Genomic DNA, 23,315 nt, shown 5'->3' with positions numbered 1-23,315 from the left:
AATGGAGACGGGGTATGAATGGGGGGACTTGCTGACTCTAGGAAGAGGGGCGGGGATGCGGAGTATTGACGGGATGGGGGCCTGTGGCATCTGGGGGAGCCGTGCTGGGGGGAGGGCTCCTTAGAGCAGGGGAGCTAGGGGTGCCAGAAAGGGCAAGAGTGGGTTGCAGAGTCTAGCTATAGTGGGGTCTTTTCTCTGGGGGGTGGGCAAAAAGTGGAGAGCAGAGGAGGCCCTGGAGCAGCGTCTGAAGCACAGGAAGCAGAGAGGTGGGAGAGAGGCGGGTGCTGAGCTGCGGAGAGAGGGTCTGGGAGGGCTCAGGCCTAGAGAAGGGAGGCTGCGAAGAGGAAAGTGGACAGGTCTGGGGGCCCTGAACGCACGGATGGTCGTGTCAGGGGCGAGCGGGTGGCGCGCCGTTACCTGTAAATGTACCAGACGCTGCGCCGCCGGGGCCCCAGCGCCGGCCAGCTGGAGGAGAGCGCAGGGGGCGGCTGGGGCAGGGCGCCCCCGCCGGGGCCACCCCCGACTGCAGACAAAGCCATCGCCACCGCGGCCCCGGCCCCGGCCCGGGTCCCGATCCGGGCCGCCCCCGCCACCACCGCGGCCGCCGTCGCCGCCGCCGCCGCGTCCCCGTCCCCGCTCGGCTGAACCCCCGTGTCCGGGCCCCCAGGCCCCGCCTCATGCTGACCCGCGCCGGGAGGGGGGGAGGGGCCGGGGGAGGGGGCGCGCACCCCCCTTCGGGAGGGCGGGCAGCCCCGGGGGGCTCACATGCCGCGAGGGGCGCGTGGGGGACAGCGCATGGCTGAGGCTCCAGCACCGCGGACAGCTCCGGAGGCGGCAGCGGCCCCGCGTTAACCCCTTGGCGTCCTGCGCCGGGCAGCCGGGAGGCAGGGGGGGCGGGCGGGGGAGGGTAACGCGGGGGCCCCTTTGGCGGGAGGAGGGGGAGGGGCAAGGCTCGGGGAGGGGGAGGGAGTCACTTCCGGTCTGCCCCCCCAGCTATAACCCCCCCTTCCAGAGTCCTCTCGCGCAGGTGCAGAGAGAGCGAGCCAGAGAGCGGGAGCCCGGGGAGAAGGACGCAGCGCCACACATCATATAAGATGCCTCGCCACCGTGTGCGTGGACAAGCAGACAGAAACACACTTTCAGGGCAAGGGACACCCAAGGGTGAGAGAGGCCGGCCCCTCCCTAAGAGAGGGCAAACAGCCCATCCTCAGCGTAGACAGACACACAGCTCATCCCCAACATAGTGAGGAAAGGCAGGGTGTGGGGTGGGGGTAGGGTGGGGGTGGGGTGGGGTTGAGAGATCCAAGACACTAAACTGGGACCACTGAAACGGAGAGCATGAGGAGACACATACACGCCGCAACTCTCAGAGCCGTGGGCCCCCGCCGCACCCCCTCCCCAGGCAGGAGGAGAGAGTGGCACACCCCGCGGGATAGGTACACAGGCAAGCAAGGTCCAGCTCTAGCCGGGAGGCTGGGGACAACAGTAAGACGCAGAGTGTGAGCACACAAGCCAGGTCACCGCAAGCTGGGTCAGGTAGAGCAGAGGGAGGGCATTATTGAAGGGGCGCTGGGATCTCAGACCCAGGAAAGGTAGAGAAGGGACAGAAGAAATGGCAAGGCTTCAAGACAGGGTAGTAATAAGAAAGGGAGGGTGGAGACTATCTCAGCCTTTGGAGCAAGTGACATCCCCCCAAGACTCAGGTCCAGGAGAGACCCGCCCCCAGAGAGGCTAACTTGGGGTTAGAGGGAGCCTCCATACTCACCCGGTGCCCAGAGCCAGAGACGTACCAGGTGAACAGGCACGAGATGATTCGCCTCAGACCCTGGGGCGCAGGGTGGCTAGTACCTCAGCCCCACCCATGTTATCATTCCCTTTTCCTCCCCCAACCCAGACCTTTCCCCCGCTGGCAGAACACAGACACAGGTTTGGACACATTTAATGGAAGGATACCGTAAACAGGGAGAGCCTTCCCTGGATTGGGGTGGGATGGGGTGGCAGAGGAGGGTGTCATCTTTCAGACCCTGGATTATGACATCCCCTTCCCCACAGCAGAGCCCTGTACCCCTGGAGTCTACCCCTCCTCTGCCCTTCCCTCCAACAGCATTCCAGGTTCTGAATTCCAGACCAATCATAGAAGAGAAGACATACACACACTGGGCCCACCAAAGCACACAGTGACACAGGGTGTGCAGAGATCTGTCACCTGCTCACATGTGAGCAGACACATGGACATCTCTGGCCGTGCTTGTCCATGTGCAAAGCCAGCCACACAGTCAAAACGGACACCAATGCACCGATGTGTACTGGGGACTGCAGCATACAGCCTTGGTTAGGGCATATTTACAGGGATACCCAGCTAGCCTTGGTTAGGGCATATTTACAGGGATACCCAGCTAGCCTTGGTTAGGGCATATTTACAGGGATACCCAGCTAGCCTTGGTTAGGGCATATTTACAGGGTTACCCAGCTAGCCTTGGTTAGAGTATATTTACAGGGATACCCAGCTAGCCTTGGTTAGGGCGTATTTACAGGGATATCCAGCTAGCCTTGGTTAGGGTATATTTACAGGGATATCCAGCTAGCCTTGGTTAGGGCATATTTACAGGGATACCCAGCTAGCCTTGGTTAGGGCGTATTTACAGGGATATCCAGCTAGCCTTGGTTAGGGTATATTTACAGGGATACCCAGCTAGCCTTGGTTAGGGTATATTTACAGGGAGGCCCAGCTAAGAACCTTCTGCCTCTTCATGCACGCGGATGCGTCATGCACACTGGCAGAGACAGACAACGTCCACACACTGGGACTCCTCAACTGTGGTCATGCACACAGACACATTCTCATCCCCATATACAAGCACCCCATCCTGGCCCAATCCCCACCCTGCCCCGCCCCTCTCACCTCCCTGAGTCAATCCCATCCATCAGACTTCAGAAGCAAGTCAGCCAGCAGCCAAGGAGGGGACAGGTGTCAGTGTGCCCATCTCTCTGTCCCCACCCATGGGGCCCTGCTGGCTCCACCCCCCACATGCTGTATGACACACAGGATGTACATATGTCCACAGTATGGGACTGCACACAGACAGGGAAACAGGAAGGAGACAGGGGCTGCTAACTAGCCCCCACACAAGAACCCGGGGGCCCCGGACACCCAACCCACGTTTTGGGTATCCCCAAACTAGATGGTCTCAGTAGCTGCCAGGGAGGATTTGGGATTGGCTGTTGGTTAACAGAGCTCTCCTTCTCCCAACTTTCAACTTGAACAAGATGAGAAAGGCCCTGAAGTGTGGGGCGCGAAGGGAGCTGGGAGTGGCGGGGCACCTAAGGGTGTGAGGACATTTACCTTGGGGCATCGAAGCTGTCGTAGGAGCCCACTGTGTAATGCCTGAAGAGTCTCTTTGCCTTGTCGCTTCTGCTTTCTGTAGGGACAAAAAGCCTTGGTCCCTCACTTTGTAAATGGCAAGCTCAAGCCTATCCAGACTGCTGCACCCTCATGGGGGGCAGGAGAGACAGGAAGATTGTAGGGTATGATGGAAACGGCTTCTTGTTACCTTGTCTTCCTTCCTGGGAGCGGTTTGCCACCTCTTCTAGGCAGTCAGAGGGGAACCAGCCAACTCGACCTTTGACCTGGCCTTCCCAGAAGCCTCCTTCCCCGATGCTGAGCACTGGATAGGATAGCAGGGACAGGGAAAGGTTTTGAGCATTCTTTCCTCTCTCTCTCTCTCTCTCTCTCTCTCTCTCTCTCTCTCTCTCTCTCTCTCTCTCTCTCTCTCTCTCTCTCTCTCCTCTTCTCTCTACCTTCTCCTCCCCTGCCCCACTGTAGTTTTGAGATAAATTCTCATGGCCTAGAACTCACTGTACAGCTGATTATGACCTTGAACTCCTGATTCTCCTACCTTCACCTCCTCAGTGCTGGGATGACAGGTGTGCCCCACCAAATCCAGTTTATGTAGTGCCAGCTAAGTCCTCCAACAGCCGGGCCCTTCTTGAGTTTCTAGGCTTCTATTTTGCTTTCCACACACTTGGTGCACACCATCCTGTTATCCCAACACCCAAAGATGTCCTTAAGACATCTGTGAGGCATGGGGGCTGGAGAGATGGCTCAGAAGTTGACAGCACTGGCTGCTCTTCCAGAGGATCTGGGTTCAATTCCCAGCACCTGCATGGAAGCTCACAACTTTCTGTAACTCCAGTTCCAGGAGCACACAAGTGGTGTATAGACACACCGACAAAATGATCATATACATAAAGTAAAATAAAAAAAATTTTAAACAAAGAAATGAAATAGCTGGTGCAGGATTTGTGTGAATTCGAGGCTAGCCTGGGCTATATCACAAGACCTTATAAAAAATCAAAACAAAAACTTAGGGGTATGGGGTGGTGAGATGACTCAGTGGGCAAGAATGTTTACTGTTCAATTCTAAGGACTAGAGTTTGTATGCAAGAGCCGTATTAAAACAAAAGCTGGGTGTGGCCACACACAGAGCTGTAACACCGCTGTTAGGAGACAGGAGGACCGCTGGGGCTTGCTCACCCCTAGCCTAGCTCCAAGTCCACCGAGAGACCCCATCTTAAGGGAAAAAGGCAGAGCATGATTCAGCAGGGCACCAGACCTGCCCTCTGGCCTCTGCAGATGTGCACCTGTACACAAGTGTGCACACGCCGCACTCACACTCAAAACTCCAAACACAACGGTTACGGTGGCACACATCTATAACCCCAGCAGTGGAGGCAGATGGGAGAGGACTTAAACGTCTTTCTCAGTAACTAGAGAGTTCAAGGCCAGGCTGGGCTACAAGAGACCGTGCCTCAAAATCAAAAAACAGAAGGTCTGAGGAATGGGAGAGAACAGCATGGAGAACCAACTCTTGTATGTGAGCTTCCTGAACCTGAGGAGGAGGTAGGCTTTGGGAGCAGACTGGGTTCTGATTAGGGGCGGGTCTACACTTGGCCCTTCCCCCTTCTGGTTACCATCCACAGCCTAGTCAGTGTCTCCTCCAAAGCCCTGTGGCTCAGACAGCTGCTCTAGAGACAGTTACGCCCATTCCTACCCCTGCTAGCCCTGCCGTCTCTGCCCAGCTCCTCCCTCTCTGCCACATCCTCCCTCCCCTCCCACGGGGTGGGCAGTGGCAACTCCCAGCCCTTTAGCAGACCTGTCCCGCCACTCATCACCACCCTGCTCCTTGTCTGGTGTTGAAGCAGAGAGCTGGCAAGGAGACCAAGCTCTCATTCCAGGATAGAACTCCAGAGGGGATACTTTACTATCCCCATTTTAGTGACAAAGAAACTGAAGCTCAGAGAGCTAATGCCACTTGCCACCTGCGCCAGGTCACAAGGCTAGTTACTGGCATGGTGGAATTTGAGCACAGGCCTGTGTGTTTCCAGCAATAAAGCTTTGAGTGGCTAGTGTGCGCCTGAATTCCCATCCAAGGCCCTCAATGGTGTTGCTAATAGCAACAGACACAGTCTTTTCTGCATCTCTGGTATTTTCCCCAACTCTGCCTGTACTAGGTCCTTCACCTATTTTCCCTCCTCACTCAGTCGTCAACTCTTTCTAGGTCAGAAAGTCTGAAGGTGAGCTTGGGCTGGTAGCACAGGCTTGTCACCCTAGGTGCCCAGAAGGATGAGGCAGGGAGACTGCAAACCCAAGATGTGCCTGGATTGTAGAGTGAGTTCAAAGCCAAACTGTGGAACTTAGTGAGACCTGTCCTAGAATGAAAAAGCCATACAAGAACTAGGAGTATGGCTTAGGACCCTTGCCTAGATTCCTCCAGTGAAGGACTGAAGTGTTGCTCAGTGGTAGAGCTCCTGCCTAGAATACCCCAGTGAGGTGCTGGGGTGCTTAACTTAATGGTGGAATGCCTGCCTCCTGAATTCAATTCCAACCACTGCAAAATAAAAGTTGAGGGACTGGAATATGGTTTAGTAGACAAAGTGCCTGTCTCACAAGCATGAGGACCTGAGTTCAATCCTCCAGAACCCATGGAGAAAACTAGACATGGTGGCACAAACTGTAATCTCACTGTGGGAAGGTACAGACAGCTAGATCCCTGGGGCTTCCTGGCCAGCCAGCCTAGCCTACTTGACAAGTTCAGGGTCTCAAAAAAGCCAAGGAGGATTGGTCCTGAGGAACACCACCCAAGGTTGACTTCTATTTTCTACTTGCATAAGCACACAACTGTACACATAGCTACTCTCTCTCTCTCTCTCTCTCTCTCTCTCTCTCTCTCTCTCTCTCTCTCTCTCTCTCTAAGATGCTGAGGATTACACTTGGAAAGTCTGCACCAGAGCTCAGGTGACACTAGGAGTCGCCATGAGGTTCCTAGATACTTCCCCACACATGCCTGCCCCCCTCCCAAGGGCCTGGGGCAATGACAGGTCATAGATGCAAGTAGATAATAGGTCATTCAGGGACCTGGGTTTTCAGTGGGTTCTGTCATGCCTGACTTCGTGGGCTTGAGATCAATCATTTGATTACAAAAACACCCAATGAGTGTCGATCAAGTGTCAGGTACCAGGACAGACAGCTGGACACAAGCATGTAGTTCCTGGCCTAGGAGAACTCCCTGGCCAGCAGCCCTTGGAGGGACACCTACAAGTGGAATATTGATCAAGGGGACAGAAGATGCCATGCATGGGGGGCATGTCCTTTTCTCTGGCACTCCGGGGGCTGATACAGGAGGATTACTGCAAGCCTAAGGACAATCTTGTCTATAACAGTGAGTCCCAGGTTCAATGCAATGGGGAGGTGGAGGTTGGGGCACTGGTTCTATTCTCCACCCCCACATGGTAGCTCACAAGTATTGGAAATTCCAGGGGATCTGATGCTCTCTTTTGACTTCCATAGCATGGGGCATGCACATGGTACACATGCATTCATGCAGGCAAAACATACATACATATAAACTAAAAATAAATAAGGATTTAAAAACAGTGAGGTGGGTGTGAGGTCAACCCAGCTGTGACACCATATTGGTTTCCACGGTTGATTTGGATGATCTGGCTGGCATGGCTGGCTAGCCAGGGTTCCCTTCCTCTCTCACCACTCCATGTGCCTCCCTCCTGAACGAGTGCACACTCAGTCTAAGAGAATGACCTCACACAGAGGAGAGCCATTCTTCAATCAAGGGTATGTGAGTATTTGCACCCTCCTGTTAGAACCTCTACACGAGCTTTCAGCAACGCAAGTAGGGCTGGAGAGATGGCTCAGTGGTTAAGAACAATTGTGTTCAATCATTAGGACCAGAGTTCAGGAGTTCATGTAACAAACTGAGTGTCCCATGCATACCCATAGTCCCAGTTCTAAGGTGAGTGGACACAGAAGGATTGCTGGGACTTGCTGGCTTTCAGTCTAGACTCTGCCTCAAAGAAATAGGCAGACAGTGGCCCCCACAGTCACACAGGCATAGGCACCACATATATTTCCACACATAGACACATAAAAATAAACACCTTTTTGAATGGGGGCAGGGAACAGGAAATGGTGTCTGGAGAGAGGCCAGATGACAGTATATGAACTGAATAATGAACAAGACATTCAGATATCCCCCAAATTTGAAGCATACTAGTAGCTGAGGACACAAAGAGAGACCATGGAAGGATTTTCTACATAAATGTTAGAATGTTAAAAGCCAAAACATGCTGGCTGGTTCGTGTTTGCCATCCCAGCACTCAGGTGGCTGAGGCAAGAAGACTGCTGACAGTTAAGGCAAGTCTTGGCTACAGAGTGAGTTCAAGGCTATGTTGGGCTACAGCATGACGCCCTACATCAAGACTGACAGATACGTAGATTGCTAGATTAATAGATTGATAGATATACAGATGATAGATAAGTAGATATATGATGAATTATTAGGTACATAATATAGATACAGCTAATAGATTGTAGGCTAGATTAAAGTTACATGCTAATATACATACATGATAGGTAATCACACACACACACACACACACACACACACACACACACACACAGACCTCCTTGTCCTTGTATGCTAAGGGAAAACAGACCCTAAGTCCATAAAAGATCCAGTTTCAGGGGCTGGAGAGTGGCTCAGAGGTTAAGAGCACTGACTGCTCTTCCAGAGGTCCTGAGTTCAATTCCCAGCAACCACATGGTGGCTCACAACCATCTACAATTCAATCTGGTGCCCTCTTCTGATACGTAGGCAGAACACTGTATATGTAATAAATAAATAAATAAATAAATCTTTAAAAAAAAGATCCAGTTTCCTGGATGAGAACCTCTGAATACCCTTCAAGGCCTTCCTCATATCTATGTCCCCTAGAAGGACCCTCCTTGTCTCCTTGTTTGCCCAGTCATTTCTGGTCTTTTTCTAAGTGCTTATAAGGAGGGAGGTTGGCTCTTACCAGCATTATAGCAGCCAAAGACTGGATCTAAGAGACTTAGTGACTTTTATGACTCCCCCTAGAGTCTTGTTTTAAAGACAGTGAGACCAGGGCTCAAAGAAGTTGGTTTCTAGAACTCTTTCCTCTAAGAAGTGATGAGGCCAAGATTTGAGCCCAGACAGCCTGCTGCTCAGCTGCTGCACTGCAGGGATCCTGGACAGATAAGAATCTGGTGGACAATTATCTATTTGATATGAATTATATTGTTTTCAATGGGGTCCCCTGTGTCCAGGGCACCCATTTATCCAGGATGCACACATGCTGTGAAGGCTGCAAGTTGTGGGCTACAGTCACTGCCTTCAGGAGAGACAGTCAGGCATGGTCACTTGTAATTTCAGCACTCAGGAGGCAGGAGCAGGATGACCAGGAGCTCAAAGTGAACCTGTGTTTAAGTGACTTTGAGGCAAGCTTGGGAAACATGAGACCCGCCTCAAGAAGAAAAAGCTCCAGAAGCTGAGAAAATGGCCCAGTAGGTAAACTGCCTGCTGGGCAGGCCAAGGGGCCTGAGTTTGGATCCCCAGTCCTCCCCCCACCTCCACCAGGCCAGGTGCAGCACAGGAAGAGGAAAGGTGGCTCTGGGAGCTTGCTGGGGAGCCAGCCTGGCTGGGTCCAGTGAGGGACCCTGTCCCAGAACCCAGTGTGGGGAGAAATGGAGGCAGACCCAATGTCAGCCTCTGGTCGCCACATACATGCTACACACATGCACAAACACCAGCACACACATGTGCCCACACACATTAAGACACTCTTGCACATATGCACCTACACCATAAACATGCGTACACACAAAAAGAAAGAAAATAAGAAGCTCCCATCCAGCCCACCAGGTATCAGTGTTTCTCCAATGCTCAGTTCTCCTCTTCCTCCTGACACTATCCCACATAGTGTCTCCCTCTCCTCCAAGCCACGGGGCCTCTCAGGGCTCTCTAAAGTCCCCAGAGTGAAGTCCCCTCACCCTGCACCCTCCCAGCCAGCCCTGTCACCTTTGATCTTCTCGCCTTTACTCAGAGAGATCTCCCCCTCTCCTTGCGCCTGGTATGACTTCACCGCCATGAAGGAGCGTCCGGGTACCGCTGAATAGAGCTTCCTCCGTCTGCCTCTGCTGCCCAGGGAGCCCCCAGGGCCCCCTGAGCCCCCAGTTCCCCCAGCCGGCCCTTCTCGGGGTGTCCCGCTGGAGCTGTACACACAGAAGTTGTGAGAGGCAGGGGAGAGTGGAGGGACAGGGCACTTCTGGGGGGGACAAGGGTCCTTGGATGGAAGGAAGGCAGAGAATCAGGGTGGGGACAGGGGTTGAGTGCTTTTCCAAGCTCTGGTGTCCTTGGGAGACCAGCTGACCCAATCTCCTGTCTTCAGGCTCCCACCCACCCGCCCCTCCACGGCTACACAATGCAGCCCTGTTCAGCTTCCCGAACCTGTGTGTGCGGGTACTCCCCCCAGCTCATGAGCTTTCAGGGACTCCTGTCTTCCTCCTGGGACAGGTCCAAGGCGTGCCACCTGTGCCAGCCTTCTCCACTTCTTGGGACCTGGGGCATACCCCGTGGACCTCCCCCTCTTCCTAGCATCCTCACCATAGAACTGTCCCTTCCGCTCCCTCCGCTCCCAGCTCCCCTCCCTGAACTCCTGAGCAGCCTCGGACACTGCTCCCAGAGTCCCTGCCTGCCCCAAGCTTCTTGCTCTCTTTCCTCTTCCCCTACCCTGCCATCTGTCTATGCTCAAAGGCTGCAGGCTTTTCTTTGAGTGTCCTGTCTCACCCCATCCATGCCAGGAGTGAGGCCAAGCATCCCTAACACCCTCCTTTACCCATGAGACAATTAGTAGGGGACAGGAGGTGGGCTGACTGTGTGGGAGCTAGAATGGCTGGGCCAGGGGCCTGAGTCCTTCCTACCTGGGCCGGCCTCGAGGCTGTCTCTTGGCATCTTCAGGATGTCTTCCTCGGGATGGGGAGCGTGCCCGGGCACCTCGGGGGCTGCTGGCACTTCGGAGCGTCCCACTACTGAGCTTAGTGCTGGGGGCTGAGGGCTGTGACTGGCCCTGGGGTCCTGAGGTAGGGCCGGGGGTCCCAGATGATGAGGCCCCTGGGGCTGAAAACACCATCCAATCGGGCAGCGCCATGCTCGTGTCACTGTTAGCTCGCAGCAGCGCCGGAGGCACGGTGAGCCCTGCGCCTGGGGGTCCCCGCCGCCGGGCTGCGTACTTGGGGGACTCCTGGAAGGGTACTGAGAGTGAACAGTGGTGATCAGGGGCAGGCAGGTAGGATGGGGAAACAGAGGCAGATCGGGGCCATGAGAGGTGGTGGAAGAGAGAGAGGTAGAGATGAGGAAGTAGGGTGGGCAGGGTGACGCTGAGTCATTCCCCCACCACTCCCCGGACACCTTTGGGACTCTGAGGAGTCTGAGTCCCACCCTGACACCCGTCAGTCAGGCCACCAAACTGTAATCCCCAACACGAACCCTCAGTCTCTCCTTCAGTCCAGCTCCTTTCCACTCACCCACATCCTGCTCCCGATGGTTACGGATCAGTTCCCCCAGCTCAAAATTCCCAGCAATCACAGCCACCTGCAGGAGGGGTGCAGATGCTCAGTTGAGAGCAAGGACAGGAACCTCTTGAATTCCTCTAACCCAGCCTTCCCCTCTATCAACCGGCCTTCCACTCCACGGGCCTGACCTCTCCCTTCTCCCAGACCAGGCTTCCCTCTGGTACCCTCGTCCTCTGTGTCCCCTCTCTCAGTCCCTGCAACTGCCCACGAACCCCAAACCTCAGACCTGGAAGGGTGTCTGTCCATTATTATTTTTCACATCCTTGTTTGCTCCACGATAAAGGAGGATCCTGGCACAGGTCTCCTGAGAGTGACAGCCAGTGGTTCAGGGGGAAAGGAAAATGCATAGTAAGTAAGTTAGCACGAGTAACACAGCTGTGAGCTGCAGACTTCAGAAACAGCCTGACCTAAACTAGCACTCTCCAGGACAGCAGTCGCTCGGCAATGTAACTCACTCTTTAAGTGTGGCCAGTCGGAGGGGAGACGGTCTATGTGTATAAAATACCCTGGGAAGCGAGGCCTGGTGCCTCACCCCTGTTATCCTAGTTTATCTGAGAGCTTAAGGCAGGAGAATTATGAGGTCTAGACCAGCTTGGGTAACTTAGCAAAATGCCATCTCAACATAGAAAGTAAAAACTGAGCTTGTGATGTAGACCAGCGGTGGAGTCCCTGCTTAGAATACGCCAGCGAGGGGTTGGGATGTGGCTCAGTGTAGGTTGCCTGCCTAGCATGTTTGCAAAGTCCTGGGTTCAATCTGCAGCACTACAATGTATAAATAAGGAGTTTCATGGACCTAGAATGCAAAAATATGTCTCTAGCGATTTTGTGTTGATTCATATCGAAGTAATAACACTTTCCTGGTGTCTACCACCAGATTCCAGCAGCTGTCTCCCGCCAAGGGGGTTAGGCTCCAGAGCGGCTAAGACAGAAGCACCCTGGGCTCCGTGAAGGGCTCCTTGTCCTGTGTGCCAGGAACTGAGCTTCAGAAGGGAGCTCACTGAGTGGTCTGACAGGAATCACTGCACTTCTGTCTGCATCGTTCAAGGTCATGTGGCTGGTGACTGACTGGCCTCAGACTCCAATCCAGGTCTGCATGTGTGCATATGCGTCTGTGTGTGGGAGTGACATGTGTGTGATGTATGCAGGTGTTCCTGTGGCTGACTACGCAGTATGGAGGGCAGAAGACACTACTGCTTCCCACCGTGTTTGAGACAAGGGCTCTTGTTGGATGCTGTCTACGTCAGGTTAGCTGGAGGGATCTCCCTGTCTGACTTCCCATCTCCCTGTAGGAGCAGTGGGATTACACATTCATACCACCACACGGGTTTTTACATGGGTTCTTGGGATTTGAACTTAGGTCCTCATGCTTGCATGAAAGTGCTTTAAGCTCCGAGCCATCGTCCCCAGATCCCTGAATAGCACACACAGCGTAAAGGGTAGAAGTCAGGTGGGAGACAGGGGGACACATACACCCCTGCCAGTCATTTGGCACACCCATCACTCTCTGAGCTAAACTAGGTCTCTGAAATGACCGGAGAGGCCTCACCCGAACAACCCGCTTGGCTCTCCCACCCCAACCTCAATACCTATCACATCCCTTGCTCCAGCCACGCTGGCCACTTCCTCCCCACAGCAGGCATGCTTCTGCTCGGGGCCATCTACACGGCAACTCTTTTCCTCGCTGCCCTGTCTTTTGTTGTCTGCTTGAGGCGAGGGTCTTAGGATAGCCTGGCACTAGCTGTTGCAGCCCAGGCTGGCCCAAATGCATGGCAAATTTCTTGTTCAACCTGAGTGCTGGCAGGATTTGTTCAGCTAGCCCTTCTCTCTCTCTGACTCTCTTGCATGGATGAGTATTCTTCAAAGCCAATATTAACCTATTTCCTTCAAAACACTGTAAGCCGGACACCCATATTCCACACTGCTGTCTTCTGTGGAAGGTCACACAGAGGCACAGCTCTATCTGTGCCTCCAGCCTCCTGCTGCAGTGGCCACCCCAGGACTACCCAGAAACACTTACCCAGTGGGGAAATGCCACCTGGCCACCCCAGGACTACCCAGGGACACATACTCAATGGGGGAAATGCCACCTGGCCACCCCAGGACTACCCAGAAACACTTACCCAGTGGGGGAAATGCCACCTGGCCACCCCAGGACTACCCAGAAACACTTACCCAGTGGGGGAAATGCCACCTGGCCACCCCAGGACTACCCAGAAACACTTACCCAGTGGGGGAAATGCCACCTGGCCACCCCAGGACTACCCAGGGACACTTACCCAGTGGGGGAAATGCCACCTGGCCACCCCAGGACTACCCAGAAACACTTACCCAGTGGGGGAAATGCCACCTGGCCACCCTAGGACTACCCAGGGACACATACTCAATGGGGGAATGTCACCTGGCCTTTTTCTTGACCCAGACAAACCACATTGGCCTGCAGTTCTACTCCACTCTGGCTTCCTTGAGTGTGAATTCATAAATACCTCTTTAATACACCTTCTTTATAGGAACCCTCTTGAGGTATACTTTTTACTGGATACAGGCCTGTTCTACAGGATGGGATCAGAGCAGGCAACATTTGGGCCTAAACCCTTGCAACCAGTTACAGAAGCAGGTGGGGTGTGACCCTGGCCTTCAGATCCTAATGTTTGTCTGTCTGGGTCTGACTGCTAGCATCACTTCCTGGATAGCAAAGCAAGTCTAGTTTGAGTTCTGGTTGTGCTGTGTTTAAGTATGTATAGCCATGTATTCCCATGCTGTCAAATGTGTATGTTTTGCATGCTTTCACAGCACCCCAACCCTGCCCACCTCGAGGGGCATGGGGTAACAGTGGGGTTCACAAGCTCCATAGTTTATCCCATGTCTGACCAAGTTTAAATGTCCACATTTAGTGAGTAGCTCCCTCCACTGGGCGCCTGGAGAATCTCGCATTTATCTACAAACTAGCATTTATCTCATGGGACTGCAATTATTTGTTTAAACATTCACCAAACCGAGAGCTTTCTTTCCCTTCCTTGGGGCTGGCACCATCTCTGATTCATCTCCTTTCCCCAGAACCTGGCACCAAGCACACAGTAGGTGCTCAAGAAATGCATTTGGAAGAATTGAAGATGGAGGATGTGGAGCTATCAATCAAAATTCATTTGCTCAAGTCACTCAGTTATTCATTCGTTCATCTGTTGAGTCATTCAATCTGTCAAAACAGCAGCCACCTACCAAGAGTCCTGAGCCCAGAACTGTGCACAGTTCTGGTAGAGATCCACAGCTCCATCATTCATTCAATCAGTCATGCATTTATTCATCTCACTGCACACAGAGGCAACAAGGATTACTGTTTCTGAGGGCTTGGGGCAGAGCAGTCTATGAGATTCTGTCCCCATTTTGAGAGAGACTCACAGTGTAGGACTGGTCCACACCAGGGGCTACATGTTCAAAACCACTGGGTCGAAATGACAGACAGCAAAGAGTGATGATCAGACCCATCCTAGATAGGTGGATGGATGGACAGATGGATATATAGATGGATGGATGGGTACAGGGATGGATGCATGGATGCAAAAGAATTACTATGTTCTGGGGGTTTTGGACAGAACCAGAATCTACAAGATTTTGTTCCAACCTTGAGAGGCTCATAGACTAGGGATCCTGACCTTTGCCAGGAGGATGAATGAGTGGGTAAATGAATGGGTGGACAGACAGATGGACAGATGGGTGAATGGATGGATGGGTGGGTAGGTGGGTGAATGGTTAGATGAATTGGTACATGAATAGATAGATGGACGGATGGGTGTATTAGTGGATGGATAAATCAGTGTGTGGATGGATGGATGGATGGATAGAAGATGGGTGGTAGATGGGTGGATGGGTGGATGAGTGGGTGTGGATGAATGGATAGATGTGGTGTATGAATGGATGAGTTGAATGAAGGGGATGGCTGGTGAGTAGATGGATGGGTGGTTTGTTGGGTGGGTGGGTGAGTGGATATATAGATAAATATGTATGTGTGTGTGGTAGATGGGTGTACCGATGTCCATGGGCAGTGTGCTAGCTAGGATGAGCAGAGGGGTTGAGAAGTGGAAGATGAACTAACATTTGCTAAGCATCTATTCAATCTGATAGCAAGCAGAGTGTTCACCTGCTTGATCCTTTGAAGGATATTCATGACTGACCCATTTTACAGATGGTGGGAAGTGGGGAGGCTAAAGACAGCAAAACAATATGCTCATCTGGCCCTCTTTGGGGAATAGTGGCTGCTGTATAATTCTCTGTACTCAATTTTCCCTGCTCAGATGAATGCCAGCCTTCTGACCACATCCTGGCAATTGACACTGGCGATGATACTAATAATAACAATTATTATCACGGCTGTCTTCTAGGGATGAATACTTAATGTACACAATCACTCATCCCTTTCAATCAGCTGACATGATTCTCATTTCAGGGAGGACAAAGCCCCAGAAAGAGGAAGGCGCTTGTTCAAGGGTCTTCCTGGGTGTGTGGGGCTGGGGTATTTTCTCTCTCCATCAGGCAGCTGCCCAGAGGTCCTGGCGCAGAGGCCTGCATAAGGAGCAGTAGAGGAGGCAGAAGCGGGAAGGAAACGGCAGCACCATGTTGCTGGGTTTGAGGAACACCAGTCATCCTTTGGCATTGAGCATTCTGCTCACTGCCACAAGGCGGCACTTGGATACCCGCCATATCCCCAGCACTGAGAGTTCTCAGGAGGCAGAAGGGGCTAGGGCTGTTTTGGAAGACTTCCTGGAGGAAGGGAGGGCAGATCAGCAGCATCCCAGCAAGTGCTGCCCTCCCTTCCCTGAAGTCCCCCAAGGAGCTCTTCAAGGACAAGAATCCCAGAAAACCCGGGGAGAGAAGAGGCTGGAGTTCCAAGGGGCCTGGCTCACCTGGGGTCTCTTGGTATTCGGGTGGCAAAGGGGTCTTAGCATTGCTGGCAGCAGTTCCACATGGGGAGACCCTTGCCTCCTTTTTACAGCCCATCTTTCCCCAAAATTCCTGGAGAGGGAGCCTCCACAAAACATTGCTGAATATACACTATCCCTAGGCTGTACTTTTCTCATTCCTCTGCCCCCCCCGCGAAGGCTCCACTTGCTCAGCCACTTGTCTTTTACACAGCTTGTGCTCCCCTCCTGGAGCACTCACTCTCCCCTCATCTGCTCCTGCTGTCTTGACATCATTCAGAAAGCCACCTCCGCCCAAGTCCAGACATGGCTCCCAAGGAAACATGAATCTCCATAACTTTACTGAGCACCAAAAAGCTCAGTATAAAGCGGGGAGCCAGACAAAGTAAAAAGCTTCTTAAACTCGATGGATAGATGGGTGGATGATGGCTGGCTGGCTGGAGAGTGGGTAGGTGAATGGATGGGTGGATGGATGATGGATGGATGGATGATGGTAGGTGGGTGGGTGGATGATGGATGATGGATGGATGGATGGGTGGATGGATGATGGATGATGGTAGGTGGGTGGATGGGTGAGTAGGTAGATGGGTGGCTGGATGGATGGGAGGTGAGTGAGTAGGTACACGGGTAGACAGAGATATGGATAGGTAGATGGATGATGATTGGATGATGGATGGTGAGTAGGTAGGTGGATGGATAAGTGGATAGGTTTGTAGAAGGGGGGTGGATTATAGATGGATGAGTGGATGAATGGGTAAACAAGTAGATGTACAGATGGATGGATTTGTAGATGGGTGGGTGGATGATGGGTGGATGGGTGGATGGACAGATGCATGGATGGATGGATGGATGGGTGGAAGGGTGGGTAGATGGAGGGATAGATGGATGGATAGGTAGGTGGAAATAGTGAATGAACAGAGGTTGTAGAGCTAGGAGGCGTGAGTGACCTGGTGTGAAGCATATGTCTTTGAAGGGGTAGGTGGATGGATGTGGCTTGGGCTGACCTTGTTGTAGAGAGCACAGATGTGCAGGGCCGTGTTTCCTGAGGCATTCTGGGCTCCAGGCTCAGCCCCATAGAAGAGCAGGTGTTCCAGGTGCTGAGAATGGCCCCGTTGGCAGGCCTGGGGGTACAGGGAGTGCATAAGCCTGATTATATCTCATCTGAATCCTTCCAAGGCCCTCTTCCTTGAGGTCAGAAATAGGCATCTCATCGCCTCTCTGTAAGGAACTCTGCCATCTTTTTCAAATCCCAGCCCCTCAGATGCTTTGGACGGAATCTGGATACCTGGTGGATTTCCTGCCAGCCGTTCTCATCTGCAATGCCCAGTTGGGCCCTGTTGTACAGAAGCAGCTCGCAGCAGCGGGGGTCGCCCCCCACCATAGCTGTGTGGAACAGGGGGGTCAGCCCTCGGCGGTCCTTGTAGTTGGGGGAGCCCCCAAGGTCCAGAAGTGCCTAAGGAGGACAGATAGCTCAGGAAGAAAGGACAGATGGCAGCTCTAATTCCAAGGGGCTGGTAGGGAGGTGAGCCTTGAATGACCCATGCAGGCTCATACCTGCCTCATTCCTGCTCCAATCTGTGTGTGTGTGTGTGTGTGTGTGTGTGTGTGTGTCTGTGTGTGTGTGTGTGTCTGTGTGTGTCTGTGTGTCTGTGTCTGTGTGTCTGTGTGTGTCTGTGTCTGTGTGTGTGTCTGTGTGTGTGTGTGTCTGTGTGTGTCTGTGTCTGTGTGTGTCTGTGTGTGTCTGTGTGTCTGTGTGTGTCTGTGTGTGTCTGTGTCTGTGTGTCTGTGTGTGTCTGTGTCTGTGTGTGTCTGTGCGTGCGCATGTGCACACATGTGCACCCACAGGCACACAAATGCATGTAGAGGAGGCAAGGGGTCAATGCTAGACAGATCCCTCGATTGCTCTCCACTTTATTTTTTGAGACAGAGTCTCTCACTGAACTTTAAGCTCACCAACTGGGATAAGAATAGCTGGCCAAAAGACCCAGGGACCCTCCTGTCTACCTCCCCAGCACTGGGATTGCCGGCGCACGCCACCACACTCTACTTTTCTGCTTGTGGACTGGAGGTGGAGCTCAGGTCTTCACGCTTGCACAGCAAGCGCTCCACTGACAGAACTACCTCTCCAGTCCCTCTGACAGTCTTACAGACTTTGAACCAGACTTTGTTCCCAGTCTGAATGAGTCCTAGTCCTTAAGAACAATGAGAAGACAAGGCAGATGCCTCCACAGGACTCTCTTACTCTGACACGCAGCTCAGCCTTTCGCTAGTGGGTGACTTTTGCTGGGCCACTAGAGGGTGTCCGTGATCACGGGTCTCTCAATTCATGGCATGGTTGTAGGGAAGAAGGATGGGGTCAAGTTTACGAATGCCCTGACCAAGTGTGGGAGCACTACACAGACTACCACAAAAGGAAGCCTGGGAAAGGCAAGCCTGGGGTGAACTCAAATAGTGAGCCAGCCTTCTTGGGTGGGAGTTCTAGGGGAAAGAGAGAGGGTGAAAAGGAGGGAAGAGTTCAAGCTTGTATAAGAACAAGTCTTGACAGCTGCCCGTGTAGACAGCCCCACAGCAGCCCCGTGTGGTAGGACACTACAATGAACTGTCTCCAATGCTGGCATCTGATATGGTGGTCACAGGGGGCGATGAGTACCTGACGGGGACTGTGGAGTCCAGGGAAGTGCGATTTTAATTTTATTCATTTTTAACTAATTTAAATCTAAACAGCCTGGTGTGGCCAGTGGTTAAGGGACTTGATAGCAAAGATCTAGAATCGCACACACAGAGGTACATAGGGAGTAGCCATTGGCTCTGGCAATAAACAACAATCCTCGTGCCAAGTGTTTGGCTACGCCAAGGGCTCTTGGGGAAGGAGTGTGATAAGAGGGGTGTGTCACTGAACTGGGCATCTGTCGATATGGGTGTGCCTCCACCTTTGGGAGCAGCCTATCCTGACTGACCTGTGCAGAAAGACGGATCAGGTGATCTGGTAGAGGCAGATGAGAAAGAATGATTTAAAATAAGACTGCATGCGAGGGCTGTGGGGTGCTAGGGGACAGCTCAGTGAGTAAAATGTTTGCCAAGCAAACATGAAGACCTGAGCCTAATCTCAGTAATCCACGTGAAAAAGTGTTGTACAGTTGCACAGTGGAAAGGCAGAGACAGGTGAATTCCTGGGGCTCACTGGCCAATCAGACTAGTCAATTTAGGGAGTCCTATGTACCAGTGAAAGCCTCATCTGGAGAAATATGGTGGCTCGTTCCTGAGGACTGATAGCTAAGGTTGTCCTCTGACGACAACATTTGTACATGCTAGGCCAGCTCATGGGCTACATACACAAGCACCTGTGTGTGTACATGCATATGCGCAAGCATGTGTGCGTGCATGTGAGCGTGTGCATGCATGTGAGTGTGTGTGTGAGCGTGTGTGTGTGTGAGCGTGTGTGTGTGTGTGTGTGTGTGTGTGTGTGTGTGCTCACACAGGGTTTGTTCTATTCATTTTGTGGGCACATAGGGCTTATGTGTTTTTGGAAAGTACACTTTGTTTCTTTGTTGAGAGTCCCATGATGCCCAGGCTAGCCTCAAACTCACTATGTAGTCAAGACTGACCTTACACTCCTCAGCTCCTTCCTCTGGCTTCCAGGTGCTGAGATCGGGCTTGTGCCTACACACCTGGTTTTGGGGAGGTTGGTTTTGTGTCTTAGGTATGAGAAGAAGAGGCTGGATCTGGCTGTGAGAACGAATGTGTTGCAAGGTGAAGGGCTGGACTAGGAAGGATGAATGAAGGGGCAAATCCAGGGTGTGCATGGAGATGGTCTCCCTGAGTAACAGGAATTCACTTCCAGTGTTCTAAGGCCTTTAAGAGTAGGTACTTTAGGGAGGCAGAGGAAAGGGGGGCGTTCTGAGTGCCCATGGAGGAAGCTTTAGTGGATCTACCTGGGCTGAGCCACAACCAGCTTGTAGACTAAGCTGGGGGCACCTGGAGGACTGACAACAGAAACTATTGTATTATCAGTGTGCAGAAACAGATTTTGGGGGGCAGAGGTACTATTGGGTTGGAGGGCAGTGAGATTGGGTCTCATGTAACCCAGTTCAGACTTGAATCCTGAGCGCAAGGATTGCGGGCGTGTACATCAGTCCTGGCTGACGAGGGATTCTTTTGAACAGAAATAAAGGAAGTAGGGTTGGAGAAATAAAGGGAAAGGAGAAAGGGCCCCGCCATCTGGGTTATAGCAGCCTCACCGTCAGTGCCAGGCAGTGCCGAGCACACGCAGCCTTGTGGAGCGCTGTCATGCCATCCCGGGCCCTGAAGTCTATGTGAGCCCCACCCAGGCACAGCGTTCGAATCACCTCTACTGAACCTTCAGTCTGGGCCGCCAGGGTCAAAGGTGTCTCTGAAGGGCAAGAGAAGACCTTCAGAGGCAGGACTCCAGGCCCCCGCCTCTTAGACACCACCCCTGGTCTCCTAGCTCAACCACCTTTGTCCCTCAGCCCCACCCTCTGGGGTTGAGGAGGTGTCCCTGGCCTCTCTACCCAACCCTGCTCTTTACCCCAATGACCCGTGCATCCTCCTACCTCCTGAATCTGAGTCATGGTAATTGGGGTCCAGCCCCTTGTCCAGCAGCCTCGCCACCTTGTCAGACGTCCCGAGCTGCACATATTCCAGGAACTTCTTCAACCCCGTCTGAACCATGTACAAAGAGAGAACAGGGGAATCAGGGGGACGGGGGGGGGGCAGTGAAAAAAGCAGCAATCAGAGATAGCATCGCCTGGTGGGTGCATGGCCAGCTCCTTCCCAAGGCTAAAAGGAAGTCTGGTGTGGTGGGCCATGCCAGTCATCAGGGACAAAGACAGGAGGAGGATGAGTTCTAGGCCTTCCTGGGCTACACAGTGAGACCCTGTCTTAAAAGTAATAGTCTAAGATAGAAGGGCATGATAGTTTGAATGAAAATGGCTCCTCTAGGCTCCCTGGGAATGGCACTGTTGTAGGAGGTGTGGCTTTATTGGAGGAAGCGTGTCACTGGGGGCTGGCTTTGAGGTTTCAGAAGCTCAAGCCAGGCCCAGTGGCTCACCGTCTCTTCCTGCTGCCTGACAATCAGGATGTAGAATTCACAGCTGCCTCTCCAGCACCATGTCTGCCTGTGTGCTGCCATGTTTCCACCATGATGATAACGGAATAAACCCCGAAACTGTAAGGCAGCCCCAGTTAAACATGTTCCTTTATAAGAGCTGCTGTGGTCATGTTGTCTAATCATAGCAATTAAGCCCTAACTAAGACAAAATGAAACTTTGAACAGCGTTGAGATCCATGCTGATGGCACATGCTCTTGGAGGAATATATCTGGAATGCTACTGTTTCAATGCACAATCCACAAGAAAATAATTAAAATATTAAGGTTTGGGGGTGGCAAGATGGCTGTGTGGTAAAGGTGCTTTCAACCAAGCCTGCCAACCTGAATTTGATCCCCAGAACATGCATGGGAGGAGAAAACCAAGCTCTAGAAATTATCCTCCGACCTCCACGTGTGAGCCATAACATGATCATGCCATCTCCACCCCACCACCAGCCGCACACAGTAAGACATAAAAAATGCAGCCGGGCGGTGGTGGCGCACGCCTTTAATCCCAGCACTCGGGAGGCAGAGGCAGGCGGATCTCTGTGAGTTTGAGGCCGGGCTGGACCGATAGCCTCCAAAACAATACAGAGAAACCCTGTCTCGTAAAAACCAAAAAAACCAAAAAAAAATGCAATTTTAAAGAGATAACGTGGGAGCTAGAGAAATGCCTTAGCTATTCCGAGCACTTGCTGCTCTTACAGAGGACTGGAGTTCAGTTCCCAGCACCAACCAATGGCAGGTAGCTCCAGGTCCAAGGGGATCTGGTGTTTGTAGCTTCCTTGGGTACCTGCATTCACATGCGCATACCCACACACAGACACATACATAATTAAAAATAAAATAAATCTTTAAAAAAAGATGCAGTGGGATTTTTGCACGCTTTTTGCAGTGTGACTCAATTCACACCTGTCGCATGTAAGGAGGCGCACATGGCCCCTGTGAACGGCTCAGGCAGTGAGGGGAAGGCGTGGAGGGAGGGGAGAGGTGCAGAGAAGCTTTGGGAGGCCGGGAGGAGGGGAGTCTCTTTCCACTGAATGGCAAGAATTGTTTCCCTCTGGCCACATCAGCCTCCTAACTTCCTCCCAGCTCCTAGGGGACCAGGGCAGACACAGGGGAGACATGACCCAAGGTCTGGAGGGAAAGAACCCAACAGAATAAGTGTGGCTGGCCAGACAAGGCAGAGTCTGTGCTTGATGGAGATACAGGCCACAGGGCTGGGAACTGTGGTGTCTATGAAATACTCCCTAGCAGGAGGCGGACTGAGGCGGGGTAAGAAAGGGCCCGAAGTGCTTCTGAGCAGAAAGGTAGAGTTAAAAGAGTGGGCTGAAGGGCTAGGAGTAAAGAGCTCGTCCCGCAAGCGTGAGACCCTGAGTTTGTTCCCCTAGAGCCCACATAAGAAAGCCAGGGGTGATGGTGTGCACTTGTAATCCCAGCACTGGGGAAGTGGAGACAGGCACGTCCCTGGGGCTTCCCGGTCAGCTAGTGCATGGTGAGCCTCAGACCAGTAAAAGACTGTATTAAAAATAAGGTGAGGCCAGTGACATGGCTCATCAGGCAGAGGTGCCTGCCACCAGGCCTGACCACCCGAGTTCCATTCCCAGGGCCCTCATGATGGAAAAAGAAAACGGACTCCCCCAGAATTGTCCTCTGGCCTCCACACGTGCACCCATCCCCTCACTCTACTGCCCCACACCCTTACAAATGCACACGCCAGGCACAGATGGCATTGGTCCGGGCAGGAGAGGACATAGAGGGAGGTGGGAGGGTGTGATGGAGATAAACAGGTGCCTCCAACAGGATTCAGACGGAGGACTTGGTGACTGAGGGTTGATGGGGGAAAAGACTGGAAAAGGAGGGGCGGACAGGTGCTGGGGTGCGGGGGGCACACCCAGGGAAACCCACACAGGGCAGTCTCACCTTTGTGTGCAATTTGGCCAGCTGTTTCTCATCCAGGTTGGTCTGTTTATAGACTCGGGTCTTGTAGCGGAACTGAGACCAGGAGTGGATGTGAAGAGACAGACTTGTAATTAGACTCTTTGTTGGGGAATGATGTCTGATACTCCTCCCTTCCTCCCAGGTGAGTTCAGGGCTAGCACGGAAATGGCCCCAGGTAGGTGACCTTTCCAAGAGTATAGATCGTCAAGGTCTGTTGCATTATAACCCCTACCTTGCAAGTGTAACCCACCCATGGAATGTTCTAGAATGACTACTGTAATTGGGATTCCTGTCCCAGCTGATGGCATAAGGAAGGGAAGGAATGCCATCTGAGGCAACTCAGCTGGTGATTTGGACTCAGGATCCTGTGAGTTCTCGGGACATCATGAAGAGCCCGCTGGGGCTCTCT

The 23,315-nt window shown here is 52.7% G+C and overlaps 1 protein-coding gene across 1 annotated transcript in view; it reads right to left on the bottom strand.

Moving 5' to 3' along the window:
- Shank1 (SH3 and multiple ankyrin repeat domains 1) overlaps positions 1-23,315 on the bottom strand; it is a 46,722-nt gene that overhangs the window by 22,513 nt on the left and 894 nt on the right. The window contains 12 exon segments of the mRNA XM_040736194.1: positions 2,903-2,929; positions 3,344-3,419; positions 3,552-3,665; positions 9,393-9,586; positions 10,295-10,625; positions 10,898-10,964; positions 11,172-11,249; positions 16,863-16,979; positions 17,144-17,311; positions 20,097-20,248; positions 20,430-20,538; positions 22,889-22,960. Of these exon segments, the coding sequence (XP_040592128.1) occupies positions 2,903-2,929; positions 3,344-3,419; positions 3,552-3,665; positions 9,393-9,586; positions 10,295-10,625; positions 10,898-10,964; positions 11,172-11,249; positions 16,863-16,979; positions 17,144-17,311; positions 20,097-20,248; positions 20,430-20,538; positions 22,889-22,960 (1,505 nt within the window).

This window comes from Mesocricetus auratus, unplaced genomic scaffold, assembly GCF_017639785.1.
Source record: "Mesocricetus auratus isolate SY011 unplaced genomic scaffold, BCM_Maur_2.0 Super-Scaffold_100054, whole genome shotgun sequence".
Lineage (NCBI taxonomy): Eukaryota > Metazoa > Chordata > Mammalia > Rodentia > Cricetidae > Mesocricetus > Mesocricetus auratus.
This window is presented reverse-complemented; position numbering and strand designations above follow the sequence as displayed.